At 30.3% G+C, this 15,767-nt stretch overlaps 1 protein-coding gene across 3 annotated transcripts; it reads left to right on the forward strand.

Annotated features, from left to right (window-relative positions):
* Positions 1–2,530: 2,530 nt before the first annotated feature.
* LOC111038166 (mitochondrial fission 1 protein) lies at positions 2,531–6,351 on the forward strand. Of its 3 annotated transcripts, none has more exons than XM_022321145.1 (5): positions 2,531–2,736; positions 2,862–3,089; positions 3,803–4,018; positions 4,173–4,278; positions 5,467–6,351. In XM_022321145.1, the coding sequence occupies exons 2-5, from the start codon at positions 3,039–3,041 to the stop codon at positions 5,562–5,564; spliced, it is 471 nt and encodes a 156-aa protein (XP_022176837.1). In that variant the 5' UTR covers positions 2,531–2,736; positions 2,862–3,038; the 3' UTR covers positions 5,565–6,351. The 3 variants fall into 3 exon arrangements, with proteins under 3 accessions (XP_022176837.1, XP_022176838.1, XP_022176839.1); XM_022321146.1 differs by having other exon boundaries at positions 2,559–2,772; positions 5,467–5,787; XM_022321147.1 differs by lacking the exon at positions 2,531–2,736 and having other exon boundaries at positions 2,804–3,089; positions 5,467–5,787.
* The last annotated feature ends 9,416 nt before the right edge of the window (positions 6,352–15,767 follow it).

A 15,767-nucleotide genomic window follows, 5' to 3' on the forward strand; every position in this document is an offset into this window, starting at 1 on the left:
GAGCTATGTCCATACATATCACACAATTCCATACCAACAATTTAAATGTTTACATTTGTTTTGTCGAACTTTAGTTTTTTTAACTATATAAGAACATTAAGAACAAATATTAACTGTATGAAGTACCTAGGTTGTGTTAGGAACTTAGGATAGGTTAGATACTCATTTATTTCGTATTTGTACAGACGTTTTGTGATTAGTGGTGTTTTGGTGGTACTGCAGTGGTACACACTATCTATTAAACATTTATGTATTATGCATACCTACTAATACAGCAGGGGTCATCAAATAGCGGCCACTTTACTCTGCTTGGCCCGGACACAAGAACTATATTTTTTTGTATGGTGAAATTAATATATTAGGATTTAATTCATATTAATTTTTCATTTTCCCTTAATTTCTTTGGATAAACATGTACATTTAATTTTGATGGCTCCCAAAAACTTTGGATTTCTCAAGTAGCCCTCCAATAGTAATTTGTGACCGTACAGTTACCGTATACCTAAACCATATTATAAAATTATACACTCCTTAGTCTTTACAGTAGTTATACACTATACACAAGTACAAAACGAGATAATCGGTGTATACTACATCGACATAAGTCTATATTTATACATCTAAAGTATCTATGTAGTCCAAAACTAGTTCACCGCCCCCGGTACAAGGGGTATCAATAGTAACCACACACCGGGGGGTGAATCGTGAATGATATCGTCAGCGTTGACAACCACTGGTATTTTTAATATCTATGGTTTATACATTTACAATTACTGTATTTCAAGGCTGGTCCAGTTAAATTAATTCATAACTATAAATATTGCCTTATACCTATTTAATATTTTTGTAAGTCTTTAAAACTCTACAATACTAATAATATAATTACTCTAATTATTAAAGTTAACTGCAGTGTTGGGTAAGTTACTTTTTAAAAGTAACTCAGTTACGTTAAAAGTTACAACATGAAATAGGTAACTAGATTGCTTGTTAGTTACTCAAGTACAAAAGTAATGCGTAACGTTACATTTTTACTCAAAAGTAACTAGTTAGTAGTTACAATGACGTTACTCTTATAGTCTTATGTTAAAAGAGTGATAATATAATTATGAATTGTTGAAAAAAGCTCTGGCCTACCATTTACCAATAGTTATTAGCGGTAATCCCATAGAGTAACAGGTAATCCGTAAGACTGTCTGTCAGTATTTCGACCTACATATTTTATCAGGTGATCTAAAAATAAATAAGCTAATAAACTATGAGTTGTTGCCTGTATAGGCTGTAATCCATGTTTATAATCAGTTGAATTGAAAATAACATTAACACAAAATCGTTTATTTATATATTTATATTAGATTATACTGGAAAAATGTTTTAGTTACATACTACTTAAATTATTAGTATAATTACATTTTCTAATGCGGATTCGAGGGGAAGGACTGCCCCATGAAGTAGCACCACGATATATCCCACTCCCCAAAAAAAAAGTTAAATTTATAATGTAACGCGTTCTTCTTCTAAGTTACTTCTAAATAGTTAACGTAGTTACTATTGTAGTACCCAAAAATAATAATAATGAAGTTACTATGTATTACGTTACTGTAAAATGTTAATATAATATACTGTTCAGTTACCACCCAACACTGGAGTTAAGGTGGATTTATAAAATGTATACATTTATTTATAATTTTATAAAACCACCTTGAGTAGTCTTTAAACAGTAATCACCAATGTTGACAATGTTGTATATTATTTTATTATTTTTTAACTTTTATAATACAATTATATCTATCATCTGTGCCCTTCACAATATTCTTATCTATAGCTGTGGCCTGTGGAAGTGTGGACTACTCATGAAGAATAAAATATATACATATTATAAATTTATATTTATTCTTCATGGGGCTACTCAACTGGACAGTGGACTGTGGTATTATTCTATTATACCTAAGTTTATGACTGTGGTTGTTATCGTAGATATATTATAAAATATTATATATATATATAATTATATAAATACGAATATAGACGTATAATCATTTTTATGAATATTATTATTATTAATATTGTCTACACTCTACGCGACTAAGCATTATCTGCAGAATATACATCGTGATTCACAGTTAATCATAACATTATATATAATATAAGAATTATGTTTAAAGAAATAAGATTCTTATATTAATATATTAAAACATATTTATATATTATTATCTATGCATAACATAATTGTTTACATTTTACCTAAAATCATGTACAATCATAATAAATAATTAATAATATGATCCACGGCACGGTCTTAGATTATGATATAAGCCACGGTCTTAGAAGATAAGATATCTTCTAAGACCGTGATCTAAGCACTTAGATCATATACGTGTATTCGTGTATATGATCTGACTAAGTCTAAGCATTTTAGAATAACAGCACAGAATAAATTATTCTGTGATAACAGTGTTGAAGTGTTGATAACAACGCGATCAGCTGCTGAGTTACGTGGTGACGTCTGGTGGTAGTTGTTGACTGTTGTGGTTGTGTCACTGTCACACAATAGTACAATACACAAAAACACAATCAATGCCTAATTAAAATTATTTTTTAATTTTGATAATGAATTATAAGTTAATTATAATTACATATTAGTTATTATTAATAACTCAATCCAATCGTTTTGACATCTACAAAATTTTGAATTCTCACATTTGATTACAATTTATTATAACATCGGTAATCGTGTCTGTATGTATATGCTTATCGAACTATAATAATATAAAAGTATAAATTATAATAATTACAAACATTGAGTCAGATGATACGTCATTCATTTACCCAACTAATATATCTCTTATTTGTTATTTCGTCAGAATCGGATTAACACATCTACAAAGGTCTGCCAGTTCGCCCAGTTATCTTTGTTATACGAGTCCGTCGTTGTCTGCCGCCACCCTTTTGTTCGTGTGAACCGTGAACGCCGTACGTTTTTAACTTTTTACATTTATTCTAGAATTTAGCAGATTAAAATTTTGAAAACCTACGGGAAAATGGACGTTGAAGACGTTTTAAGCGATGTGGTCACCATGGACGATCTTAAGGTAAGTCTTTATTGTTCATCCATTTGTATTCTCGGTTGTTATAAAATGCGCACGGCACATTTCTTGGTCTTTTAGTGGAACACTAAATTATCATTACGGTTTTTGATTTTAAGTAGATACTTCTAGTTTTTAGGTAAAAGTTTTTCCTTGTATTATTTCAATGGGTTTGGATAATAATAAAATAATACATTTATACAATACTGTTGTGTTCCCCTCTCGGTTATGTCAGTTTGTGAGTTATAAATTTGTCCTATATGCAAAAATAGATATTTTATTAGAATCCCAAGACTGTTATTACCGTGGAAGGTTAACTAAATAAATTTGTTGTAATTTACACTATACTTTTATTGAATATGGATGTACTAAAATAAATTACCTAGGTAGGTATATATAATGAACATGAATCGAGTATATGGAATGGATTACCACTGAGCAGTTTTATTTTACAGTCGACAATCGTCATGGGAAAATGCTTACTTTACCTAAAGTACTTATAACATTTATTATGGCCTTGTTTTGTTCTAACACTAAAGTATCCTTTTTCCATTTGGTTTAAGTTCAAGGTCATGAAACTTTATTGTGACATGTGTCGTGAGATAATGTTATAATATTGGGTATATTATATTAACAATAATTGTAGTCTATTAGAAAATAAGAAACTACAATCTGTTATAGGTATTTTTATTAAAATTTTAAATATTTATAATTTTCAGAAATTTGAAAAAGAATATCACAATCAACTCACTACAGGGACTGTTTCGCAAGAAACAAAGTTTCATTATGCTTGGTGCTTAGTGAGAAGCAATTATCCAGCTGACATCAGAAAAGGACTTATATTATTGGAACAGTTGATCAAACATGAAGCTAATGATGATGATACCAAACGAAATTACCTTTATTACTTAGCATTAGGAAATTCAAGAATTAAAGTAAGTACCAAGTATGACTTAGGTTTTATGGACTTATAAAAATAATACATATTGAAATTATAAGGATCTATATTATAGTCATCTACTTATATCATGTGCCAATGTTTTTATGTGATTTTATTAATATTTTAATCAATTAATACACATTTTTCAGGAATATAGTACAGCTCTGCAATTTATTAAAGCATTTTTACATATGCAACCTGAAAATATGCAAGCACAGAACTTGTTGGTCACAATTCAAAAGAAAATGGAATCTGGTACGTTTTGAAAATAATTAAATATTTCATCAATATCATCAATAACCATTATCATCAATGTCATTTGCTTCTTTATATTGCTTTACACTTAAACTCTAATAATAATTATAAGAAAGGTATCATAAATATTAAATGAATCCCGCAAAAAAAGAACAATTTTTAAAAATTAAAAATATGATACTAATTGATTAGGAAAATTAATAAATACATTTGTAATTAGTGTGTAAAGTGATCACTTATTCGCTTATTATGTACAGTGCACACATTTATAAATTTCAGGTACATAGGGAATTTCCAGTACCCAATAAAAATGTATTTTACTCTCTATTGTCTATTATACCACAAGTTATATTGTATTTATTATAATTTTTATGAAGTAAAAACAAGTAGATATTTAAAAATAAATATATTTATATTATATTATGCAAACCAATCTGGATGTATGGACTTCAACTGTGGGGCGCAGCAAAAAGATTGAACACTAATAGGATCCAAACGCTCCAAAATATAACACTGCGATGATTAACCAATACGGAGCCCTATATTTCTAACTACGTTCTTCATAATGATCTCCATATGAAAACAATAGATGAGGAAGCACGCATTTTCTATACACGTTTTCACAAATGACTCCAAACCCATCCCAACCCTCTTATAAAAGATCTTTCCATCCTTACTCTCCCAGGAAATCTTAACTGCGGATTAAAAAGAAATTGGTGCCTTGACCTTTTACAAAACTTTAATGTTTAATGTCTAATGTCTCTTAATGGGGGGGGGGGGGAATAATAATAATAACTAATCAATAGCCAAGAGTCACTAATGGGTGGCTGCTTAATTCACACCTTTCATGTCATTTAAATACTCTCATCATATAAACTTATTGTGCAAAATTGTATAGATTGTTTATGTAAAAATAAAATATTATATGATATTTATATATTAATAATAATAATAATTAACAATAATTTAAATATAATTAAATATACAGTTTTCTCAGGGGGATCGGATACCGGCCGTTTTTAAGGAATTCAATAATTTTGTTATATTTTTTTGGACTATTTTTGATATAGGTATTTAAAATTTTTAAATGTGTGGATGTCCATATCAAATATAAATAAATTAGGAACAAAATATATGCTATAATATTATATAATATGCTATGAATTATTAATTTTGAAATTATTTCAGATGCACACAAAGGAATGGCGGTAGCTGGAGCTTTAGCATTGGGCCTTAGTGCTGTCGTTGGAATTGGGTTTGCACTAGCCAAAGGCTTGAAAAAGTGATTGTTACATTTAGTTAATTTTATTGATTACCATTTTATTCCTGTATATATTCCAAAGTGTTAAATTTATTTAAGCTTAAGATTTACTACTGATTTACAAGCTGAATATAATTTATTTTAAACCCATATAATATATTATCATGTGCATGTAAGTACCCTGATGCATAACAATATTGCATCTAGTAAAAATATTATAGATAACAATAACAATAATATATGAAAAAGACAGAGTTATTTATTTTGTTTTAGGTGTAGACACATGCCAATGATTATTGTTTTTGAAATAGATTTTTATTTTAAAAAAATACCATATTATTTGTCTATAAATGCATAATTATTTTCTAGCTTTAATATGTTGATACTTTAACTATTAATTTATCAAATTTACCAATGAATATTTACTATTTAGCTATTAATTATAATATTTATCATTAATTGTGAATTATACTTCATAATTTGATTCCAAATCATTTTAAGTTGTGAAAATACCACACTTGGAAAATTTTAACTTTTGTTTGCTATTTATTTTAGAATTTTAATTTAATAGTTAGGAGTACAAAATACTTTATATTTTAATAGCGTTCCCATACAATATGTGATGTTTGAACACAATACCTCATTAGTTGGATACTCAATTATTTTTTCATTTTTTGGAAGCTGTGTATTGCTATGATGATAATAAATCATTTATATCATATTATATGGAATATTGTTTTATTTTGATGAGTATTTTAATATTTTAATATTTAATTAAGATCTGAAAACTTAATAAAGGCGTCTAAGAATTATTTATGTTTCTTTTGTTTTCGATTTGTATATTAAAAGCGGAAATCACAATTATCTATACAGGTTATTCTGTTAGAGGCTATAGCTCATGAAATGCCACCCAGTCACAAGTGGCAAACACACAAGCTAACGCATAACAGTGCTAGTGTCTTTCAGTACATGTTATATGATATTCAGCTATGTAAAATTGTAAAACCACAATAATTGATTGCTTACAGATTCCTGAAAATGTTGAAAATTATATAACTAGGCTAGTGTACATAATCATTTTTTAAAATTTTTTTTATATAGGTTATACAAAATAGTAGTTGAATAAATTGTATATCTATGTTCTTTTATAGTAGATAGTTGTAAGACCCAACTTCGCATTGGAAAAATCAACAAATACAAAATACTACTCCAAAAAGGTGTGTCTCAGTTTTAGTGTGGCTTAATTTACAGGTAAATCGGGGTCAGTGTACCTAGCTTTTTGAAATAATTCGACCTGGATAGGAAATTGCAAAGTCGTTGATTGGATTTAGCACTTAGTATATACTAAATTATTAGCTACTCTCTAAACTTTTCTAATATCGCTATAAACAATATCTAGGACTTGTCAAAATCAATCAAGTAGTTTTTGAGTATACGTGCTACATTTGCCCGAGTAACCAATTGCAAACATGTATACAGAGATCTACATCAGATTTACATAATTATATTTAGTCTGAACTTAAACCAAAGTATTTTTAAAAAATTGATTCATGTGAAAAGTAAATGATTTTTGTAGCCTGAAAATTAATAAATACACATGGTGTTCAGCAAGGAACAGTATTAGGTCCATTAATTTTTTCTACATGGGGTACTTAAATGATTTGTTAAATTTAGACATTGTTACAAAGATTGTGACATATTGTCTTCTGCCCTTTTGCCGATGATATGGTATTCAGGCGCGATAATTAGAATTTTGGTAGAAAAAAAGGGTAATTTTGGACTTAATAATTGGTATATCATAAATAGTTTAGCATTGAATAAAAATAAATCTGCTTTTATTCCATTTGTCTTGTCTACTATTAACGCGCCTGACTAAATACTAATTAAATCCTATTGTAATGATTGTAAAGGGAAACATTTAACAGATATATTATATAATAGGAACTGTCGTTTTATAGCAAGAGTTAAAACAGTAAGATATCTAGGTGTAATTGTTGACGATCATTTAAAATGGAATTTTCACATCGATACTGTAATATTTAAGGAGCTACGAAATATTCTTGAGTCATGGAATATTTTGGTTTGGTTCAATCATTATTATCATATGGTATAAATGTATAATAGTATGGGGGCTCAGCACATCAAATTGTATTAGAACCTTTAAATGTAACCCATAGAATACTCATTAGAATAATGATGACAAATGATTTTATTGATCATGATTATAATACTGCCAATATATTTAAAAAACTAAAAATATTAACGTTAAAAGAATTATTTAATAAAGCATCAATTATAACAATTTTTACTAACAAAAAAGACTTTAAACCGCATAATGTGTTATTATTGTATTATTTTTATATATAGCATGATGGGTGAAAATAATGGTAATTTAAATAAATATTTAAAAATCACTATGAGTATCTAAGTATCTACTTTGTATAATTTCTTTTAATTCACAATATAATATAAATACAATATTTGTCGACACAATTATTATTTATTATACAACATTGACGAGGAAATGGTAAAAACAATGATTTATGATTTAATTCCATGAAGGCATGAACTATGAAGTAGGGTACCACAGAACGAGATAATACCTGTATCGAAAATGATGTAGCTTTCTGTACATTTGGTTGCCTATCTAGAACGGCATGTGATCACTAATTAATCAATAATCAATATTACTTTAATATTATTATTATTATCAACGTGGGTTCAGGGTTATACCAAGGCACACCTTGGTACCTTCATAGAACTAAGCCTGAGTTCACGTCTACGGTGTCATGTACCTACTCGTTTGGCTTGTCTGCGAATGTTTACTAAATGTATGATCAACTATATGTCTCAATTATATAATGTCATGTTGAATTACCTCCACTAAAAGGCTTTTTCACTCTGTTTTTATTTAATTGAGGGCAGCGTAAGAGATAAAAAATTAAAATTCAGAAAACCCTTTTTTAAAATTAACTCTCTTGAGAATATAGAAGCTGGAGTTCCCCAGGGTGGTGACCTGTCTCCTTTACTTTACAATATATTCACCGCTGATATACCTACAACAAATCAAACTCTCCTCGCCTCTTTTGCTGATGATACAGCAATACTTACGTCAAATAATAATCCTGATATCGCGTTTCAAAATTTACAGCTACATTTAAATAAAATAGAATCCTGGGCCAAAAACTGGAAAATCAAAATTAACGACGAAAAATCTTCTCAGGTAAACTTTTCCCTAAAAAAATTGGATTACCGCCCACTAAAATTTAATAACAAACAAATTCCACTAAACCAGTCAACCAAATACTTAGGCATCACTCTGGACAAAAGACTAACCTGGTCAAGCCATATTAAGCAAAAACGCAAACGACTCAACTCTCGCCTTCATCTACTTAGACCTCTATACTGAAATCCAACTTAAGCCTTAAAAACAAACTACTGCTATACAAAGTAATTATTAGGCCAGTTTGGTCATATGGCATCCAAATTTGGGGGCCAGCTAAACCTGCAAATATTCGTCCTATCCAAGCCTTTCAATCAATTACGCTAAGACTTATCACCAGTGCTCCTTGGTACATAACAAATGCAGCTCTCCACAACGACCTAAAAATTCAAACTATTAACGAATTTGCTAAAAGCCAATATTCAAAATTCCACTCCAAATTAACTAATCACACAAACCCTTTTATTAAAAACATGTCCACTCTCACATTACCACAAATTCCCCGTCGATTAAAAAGAAACTGGTCTAGAGTCCTCATAAGATAGAGAAAAAAAAAGTTAAAAATTAAACAATAAAAACAAAAAAAATTTACTCTAATTCATATTTTAATGAAGACTGTCCTATAGTTTAATTCAAGATACGTTCATAAAACATATGTCCTAGCGTCTAGTGTTTTCGTGGTGAAGTTCGGAATAGATATTTTTGTTTACTCCCGTATTTTAATTTTGAAATCCAGCAACCCTAACTGTACTCTTAGTAGGTATATTATATGGTTAACTATTAATTATAAAATATTAATACATTCACTATTGAGTAAGTACTTACGTTACCAATCAATAACCTATAACCATTTGTACATCTAAAATATAAGTGTGTATTCTTATAATAGTATATTAGTATGTACTACTAAAAATTATTAAGTAATTTTATCTTTTTTTTGGTTTTTCTACAAAGCTTACGTGGGTCGTGAAAAATGTGGGCCTAATCGCCTAAAAAGTGGGTCACGAATCCAAAAAGACTGAATACTGTTCTAGAGAATAGTCGGATTTCTTAATTTTTTAGGCTCTGAGCAAAGCGAAGAATTTATTGATTTTACAATAAATTAATGATGTATGTGTTTTTTTTAACTTTGTTTTTTTTGTCTGTACACAAAATAATTGGTTGAAACTCGAAATGATACATACAATTTCAATTTCTAGAATCTAGTTGATGAATTCGGGATTACATATAATTTAAAATTTCCAGTAGTTTTCAAAATCGCCTCGAAAAACGAAAAAGAATTATTGTAAAATGGTTTTGGTGTAACATTAAAATAATGGCTGTAATGCTTAAATTAGTATTTTCCATACACCATAAAATTTTCAAAATACTTTAACTCATTTTGTGATTTTTATAGGTATAAGACATTTTCAATGATCAATAGTATTTTTAAAATTAATATCAATTGTAAAATGTTCGCTCGGTCAAAAAGCTTGAGAATTCAATACAAGGCTCCTCGTGAGATTTATATACCGGCTAGAAAAAAAAAATGAACAATATTCTAGTAAAATTTAGGGACAATTTCCACAAGCCAAATAAATGAATTTTTCACCTGCAGCGTGTTGATGCGTGTTCTATAATAATGGAAAATGAAAACTAAAAAAAATTATATAACAAAAACATTTTTTTATGTATAAAACTACATGGGCGTAATCCTTGTAAGTATAAATTTTTCGCGAATACGGTCGAGTTCGGGTCCTGTTGTTTTTGTGCGGTCGAGTTGGACGAAACTCCTCGTCTCTGGCCGACCCGAGTTGTGACTTGTGTTGCTTGCTCGATCTCTGCCACCGGATGAATAATGATATGTAAATATGTAATACTCACATTATATAGCGTACGGATACGTCCTTTTGTCCTTACGCTGTTACACGTATAACCATTAAATGATATAACCGTTTGGTATTTATATATACCTAAAGGTAGGTAGGCGCCTACACGCATCATCTTAGCGTGGAAGATATTTTTTATTATAATATATCATGACGTCTGCAGTGCCGGGTATATTATTGTGTCTAGTAAAAGTGCTTTTAAATTAATATCACCGTGGGGACGGTTTCTTCGTCACGACTCGCGTATCAAAATATATTATACAGGTAGCTAGTAAATATAGGCATCTGCAGTATACGACTATCTATGGTACAAGCCTGTGTTCTTATTATTACGTCTGTACGTGCAATGTAATACCTATCACTGTAACTTGCATAATACGTTTATCGCATTAATTGTCGTGCCTATATTATATTGTCCGTGTGCGTACAATAATAACGCGAACCTGTTTAATAATAGCAATAATAATGATAATAATAAAAAAAAAACCACCCGTACCTACATCGTATTTATACTTAATTAATGTAATTGATCATATATGCTCGCATCGAACAAGTTGTTAGGATGGATATGATAATCGATGACACACGACGGAACAGGACAATGCAGGGAGGTAGGTAGGTTTTAATCTATATAGGTATACACCGTATACGCATTACACACAAATACCAGGTTACGACGTATACGTATACGTACCTATATCCTGCGGCAGGACGTCTTGCGCTCTTGCCGCGTATATTATGTCCTCGTAAATTCCCACTCGCCTACCATATAGAATATAACTGACTCGTCTACACTTGCCACCTGGCCCTGCAGGACTCAAGTTACAACCAAAATAGATAGTAATATTATTTCGAATAGTTTCGTCTATAGCTATTTAGTAATAGTGTGTTCGAATACTTACTTGAGACTTAATGGAACTAAACGATTTAACTCTCAAAATGTTTATAATATATGTGTGCATTTCAGGACATTAGGTCTATTATTATATTATTATATGTTATCTACATAATGGGTAATATGTGCAGATATCTAGTTCAGAGAGTTGAAAAAACACCATTGGTTGAAAACGTAGTACGTTAAACGGTTAACGTACAAATGATTTTATCAACAATTGTTTTTGAATAAGATATTTTTATGTGGACGGACATCACGATGAGACAGCATGCTGTAGTTATACATAGTTTATCGTATGTGGTATGTGGTTTAAGTATGATAGAAAAAAAGCAAATAGTGTTATCTAGTTGTTTTACAGAGGAAAAACGTGATGTTACAGTGCGTATATTATCATAGCATCATACACATAATATTATATATTAATATATTTACAGTGTACACGATGTAAAGTATCGTGTTTCCTTACGTTTTTTTTTCACAATTAAACAGGCGGTTCCGGAAACTGCAGTAGACCATTAATTGCATAGCCAGCATGACTGCAATTATTATACGTTGCAGTAATGCAATCGTTCGTATACGACGTGTATTTCTGATCCAGCGCATACTATATGCTCATGATGTTGACTATACAAACCTATATTGAACCTCAATTGAACCTATATTTTGTAGATTCAACTAAAAAAGCTAGGCCCATACGATGATAGTAAAAACGCGATATTTACTTGATGGTCGCGACAGCGCCGTATTGTCACCGTACTAACTATTATTAATTATACAATCTCATCACTCATTCACTCTCACACTATCACGCATTCATGCAGTGGTCGGGACGCTACTGGTTTTTTTTAGTCCTCTAGCGCTACAACTCCTCCAACCAAAAAAGAAGCTCGCTATCCCTACATTTTTTAAAAATGTTTTAGTAAAAGATTGGTAGCTTACAGTTTGAACTTATTTAACATTTTGTCACTGGACGAGATTGAACTACGCGAGTTAATTGTGGATTAAAACCGAAAAATTCACTAATACACTCATCATTATTATATTCTACATTAGGTAATAAATATTATGGTTATTATAACTACTATTTTAACTATCACCAAATAGGTTGAAAGTAGCGACAGAATAATGGTCATTTTCGGTACGCTGACCAAACATTTCTAACGTGCTAAAATATTTCTCCACTTTTATTAGATGTACCTATTATTGTAGCGACGCTATGTTAATTGCTACAAATAAAGTAGCGTTTTACTGTAGCATCGATATAACTAACGCCCTACTCCCGACCACTGCATCCAGTTTGGAGGGGGGGGGGATGGTTGATTTGAAACACGTATTTGAATGTGTGGCAAGGATGTGTTGCTAAAACCCGGGTGGTCACCCATCCGAGTGCTATCAACGACGGCTGGTACGTATACGCTCAGACCTTTGCCGCAGATTGATCGTACGATCGCGCCTCACCAGGATAAAGTGAGGTTTTTGTCTTAGCGTTATAATATGGTTGTACAAATAATAACTCACATAGTCACATTACATATTAATTATAATAATACAAAGAACAACAAATTATAAACTAGTATAAATTACAGATGAATGTAATGCGTGAGTATAGTCAGTGGCGTCACGAACATTTTATTCTTAGGGACAAATACTGAAGCTATCCGTAAGTCGTAACCATGGGCGGATAGGCCTACCGGGCAACCGGGCATTTCCCGGTGGGCCCCCCTTTGTATTTTGGGAATGGGGCCTTTTTTATGGTTAACGCAATGACACATTAATATTATATAATTACAAAAGAAATTTCAAATTTGAAATATTATATTATTTTATATTATAATCTTATATTTTTTAAGTTTTGAACTACAAATTATTAATTAACACTGTGGTTTTGTCAACATTTGAACTTTAAATGCTTATAAACAATAATCATTCCTATGTATCGTTAATATTTTAGGTATAATAAAAACTTATATAGTATATACCTATTACATTTTTATCTTTTTAACCGAACAAATAATTTTTTATTGACATTTGTAGGAAAAAAACTCAAACTAATCAAATACAATTGAAGTGAAGACAGTTTAACCAAGGTTACCAAACAATTTTGACAAATTTTCTTTTTTTCCCCCAATTATTTTAAAAGTACTGGAGGATTTTTAATTTTGATCTACCAAAAGTACTTACTAGATCGAATTTGCTTTTGAAAATATATTCGAATAATAATTCAAATATTTGTCGTAAGGATTATTCGAATAACTTATTTGGAAAAACTAGGTATCGAATAATTATTCGTTAGTTTTTATTCATTGCGGCCCATCACTAAATATATAAAATAGGTGCTTATTAATTATTATGATAATTATAATATAATCATGTATTCATGTAGAATATTAACTAAAAGAAACTATATTTTATAGGTATCTTAGTATAATTTTTACACTTAATAGCAATCAGCAGTATAAAATAAGTAGGGGTTGTCAAATAAATTTTCTAATATTTTTAAGACACAAATTGTGTTTTTTAATGTGTCTATTACATTTATAATTTTCAACATTATTGTTTTTAAAGTGTAAAAGCCTAACTTAAACACTAAACTTTTATAATTAGATGTACTTAATTGTCAATTGATAATAGAATATAGATGTTGTTATAATATATTTTATAGATTTTCTAGATGTTAATATTGCCATAACAGACAAATCATACACGTTCAATGTTTTGTTTTGATATTGTAGGTAATATAATTCATCTAATACTGTACTTGCGAGCAACTTTTTTTTCATGTGGGGCCCCTTTTTAAAATTGCCTGGTAGGCCAAAAATGGCCTATCCGCCCATGATCGTAACCCACCCACTCACATATAGAACTAAAACCTGCTGATGCATATATTTTTTTTAATTATAAAATAAATATTGATATTATTTTACTATATCAATTAATATTAATGTATTAAGTTACCTAATATTGAACCTATGTTGTTTTAACAAATTTAACGTTGGCAGGTTAATAAACTATTTTAATATATTAAAAAATAACAATATTAAGAAAAAATATATATAATATTAGTAAAATATAAATCATGCTACATAATATGATTACTAGACTACTTATGAGTATAATAACCTAGTTAACATAACGTGAAAAGTATTCCTCACTCAAAAACGTACTTGTAGGGAGGGGGACTAGTGCGGTTTATTTCTTGTCCCAATATCAACCTGCGGAACTTTGCAATCTACTAAATTGACTCCGTTTACCTTAATAAACTATATAAAATAATTTATAATTAATTATAAACATTAATTATAAAATGTATACAACATGCTTTAATATAATTTATTATTGTCATTTAAGTAATTTAATATCTGGTTAATAATCCATGAAAATAAAAGAGGTGCCAACGTATACACTGCCACCTTTTCATCTTTTCTTCAGCTAACTCCTCCTACAGGTTCCATAGTGTAATAAAATTGATATTATCACAGAAGAGCCACATTCCTGTTTAAAAAAAAAAACATAAAGGTCGACCCAAGACTCATATAATCAAAACGTTTGTTTTTTTTTAAATTTTAAATTAATGTAAATGTAACAATATTTAATAGAGCACCTAATATTTTTCTGGCTGATACAAAATCAACAAAACATCGTTGCGATAGGTTTGACTAGTATAAATTATTTTTTTCACTCTAAGATTATTGACGTATGAGTCATTACCCACTTGCTACTCTACATTAAAGCATCGACTTGCGAGTCTGCTATATCATTGTACTAGCTTAATTCGTTTTTTTTGAATATGTTTACTTCGTCTGGATCTATCAAGCTGCAGTTGAGTGATACGAGTGATAAGATGAAGTTGGTCGACCATGTGATTAGTTCCCCCGTTGTGAATACATCGGACAGAGTTGACACGACAACGTGTACGCCTGAGCCGGAACTTCGGGTAACATCGGCTGGCATCCTGAAGACAATCGAATTCGGTGGCCGTCGGTGGTCCTCAGCACCGAACATCCTTCTACGTTGTTCACTGACGGACCAATCAGAACCAGAAGCGCATGACAAATGTAGTGATACACCGGACAGAGTTGACACGACAACGTGCACGTCTGAACCGGAACTACAGGTAACATCGGCTGGCATCCTGAAGACAAGCGAATTCGGTGGCCGTCGGTGGTCCTCAGCACCGAACATCCTTCTACGTAGCTCACTGACGGACCAACCAGAACCCGAAGCGCATGACAAATGTAGTGA

Source organism: Myzus persicae, unplaced genomic scaffold (genome assembly GCF_001856785.1).
Source record: "Myzus persicae strain clone G006 unplaced genomic scaffold, MPER_G0061.0, whole genome shotgun sequence".
In the NCBI taxonomy this organism is placed as follows: Eukaryota; Metazoa; Arthropoda; class Insecta; order Hemiptera; family Aphididae; genus Myzus; species Myzus persicae.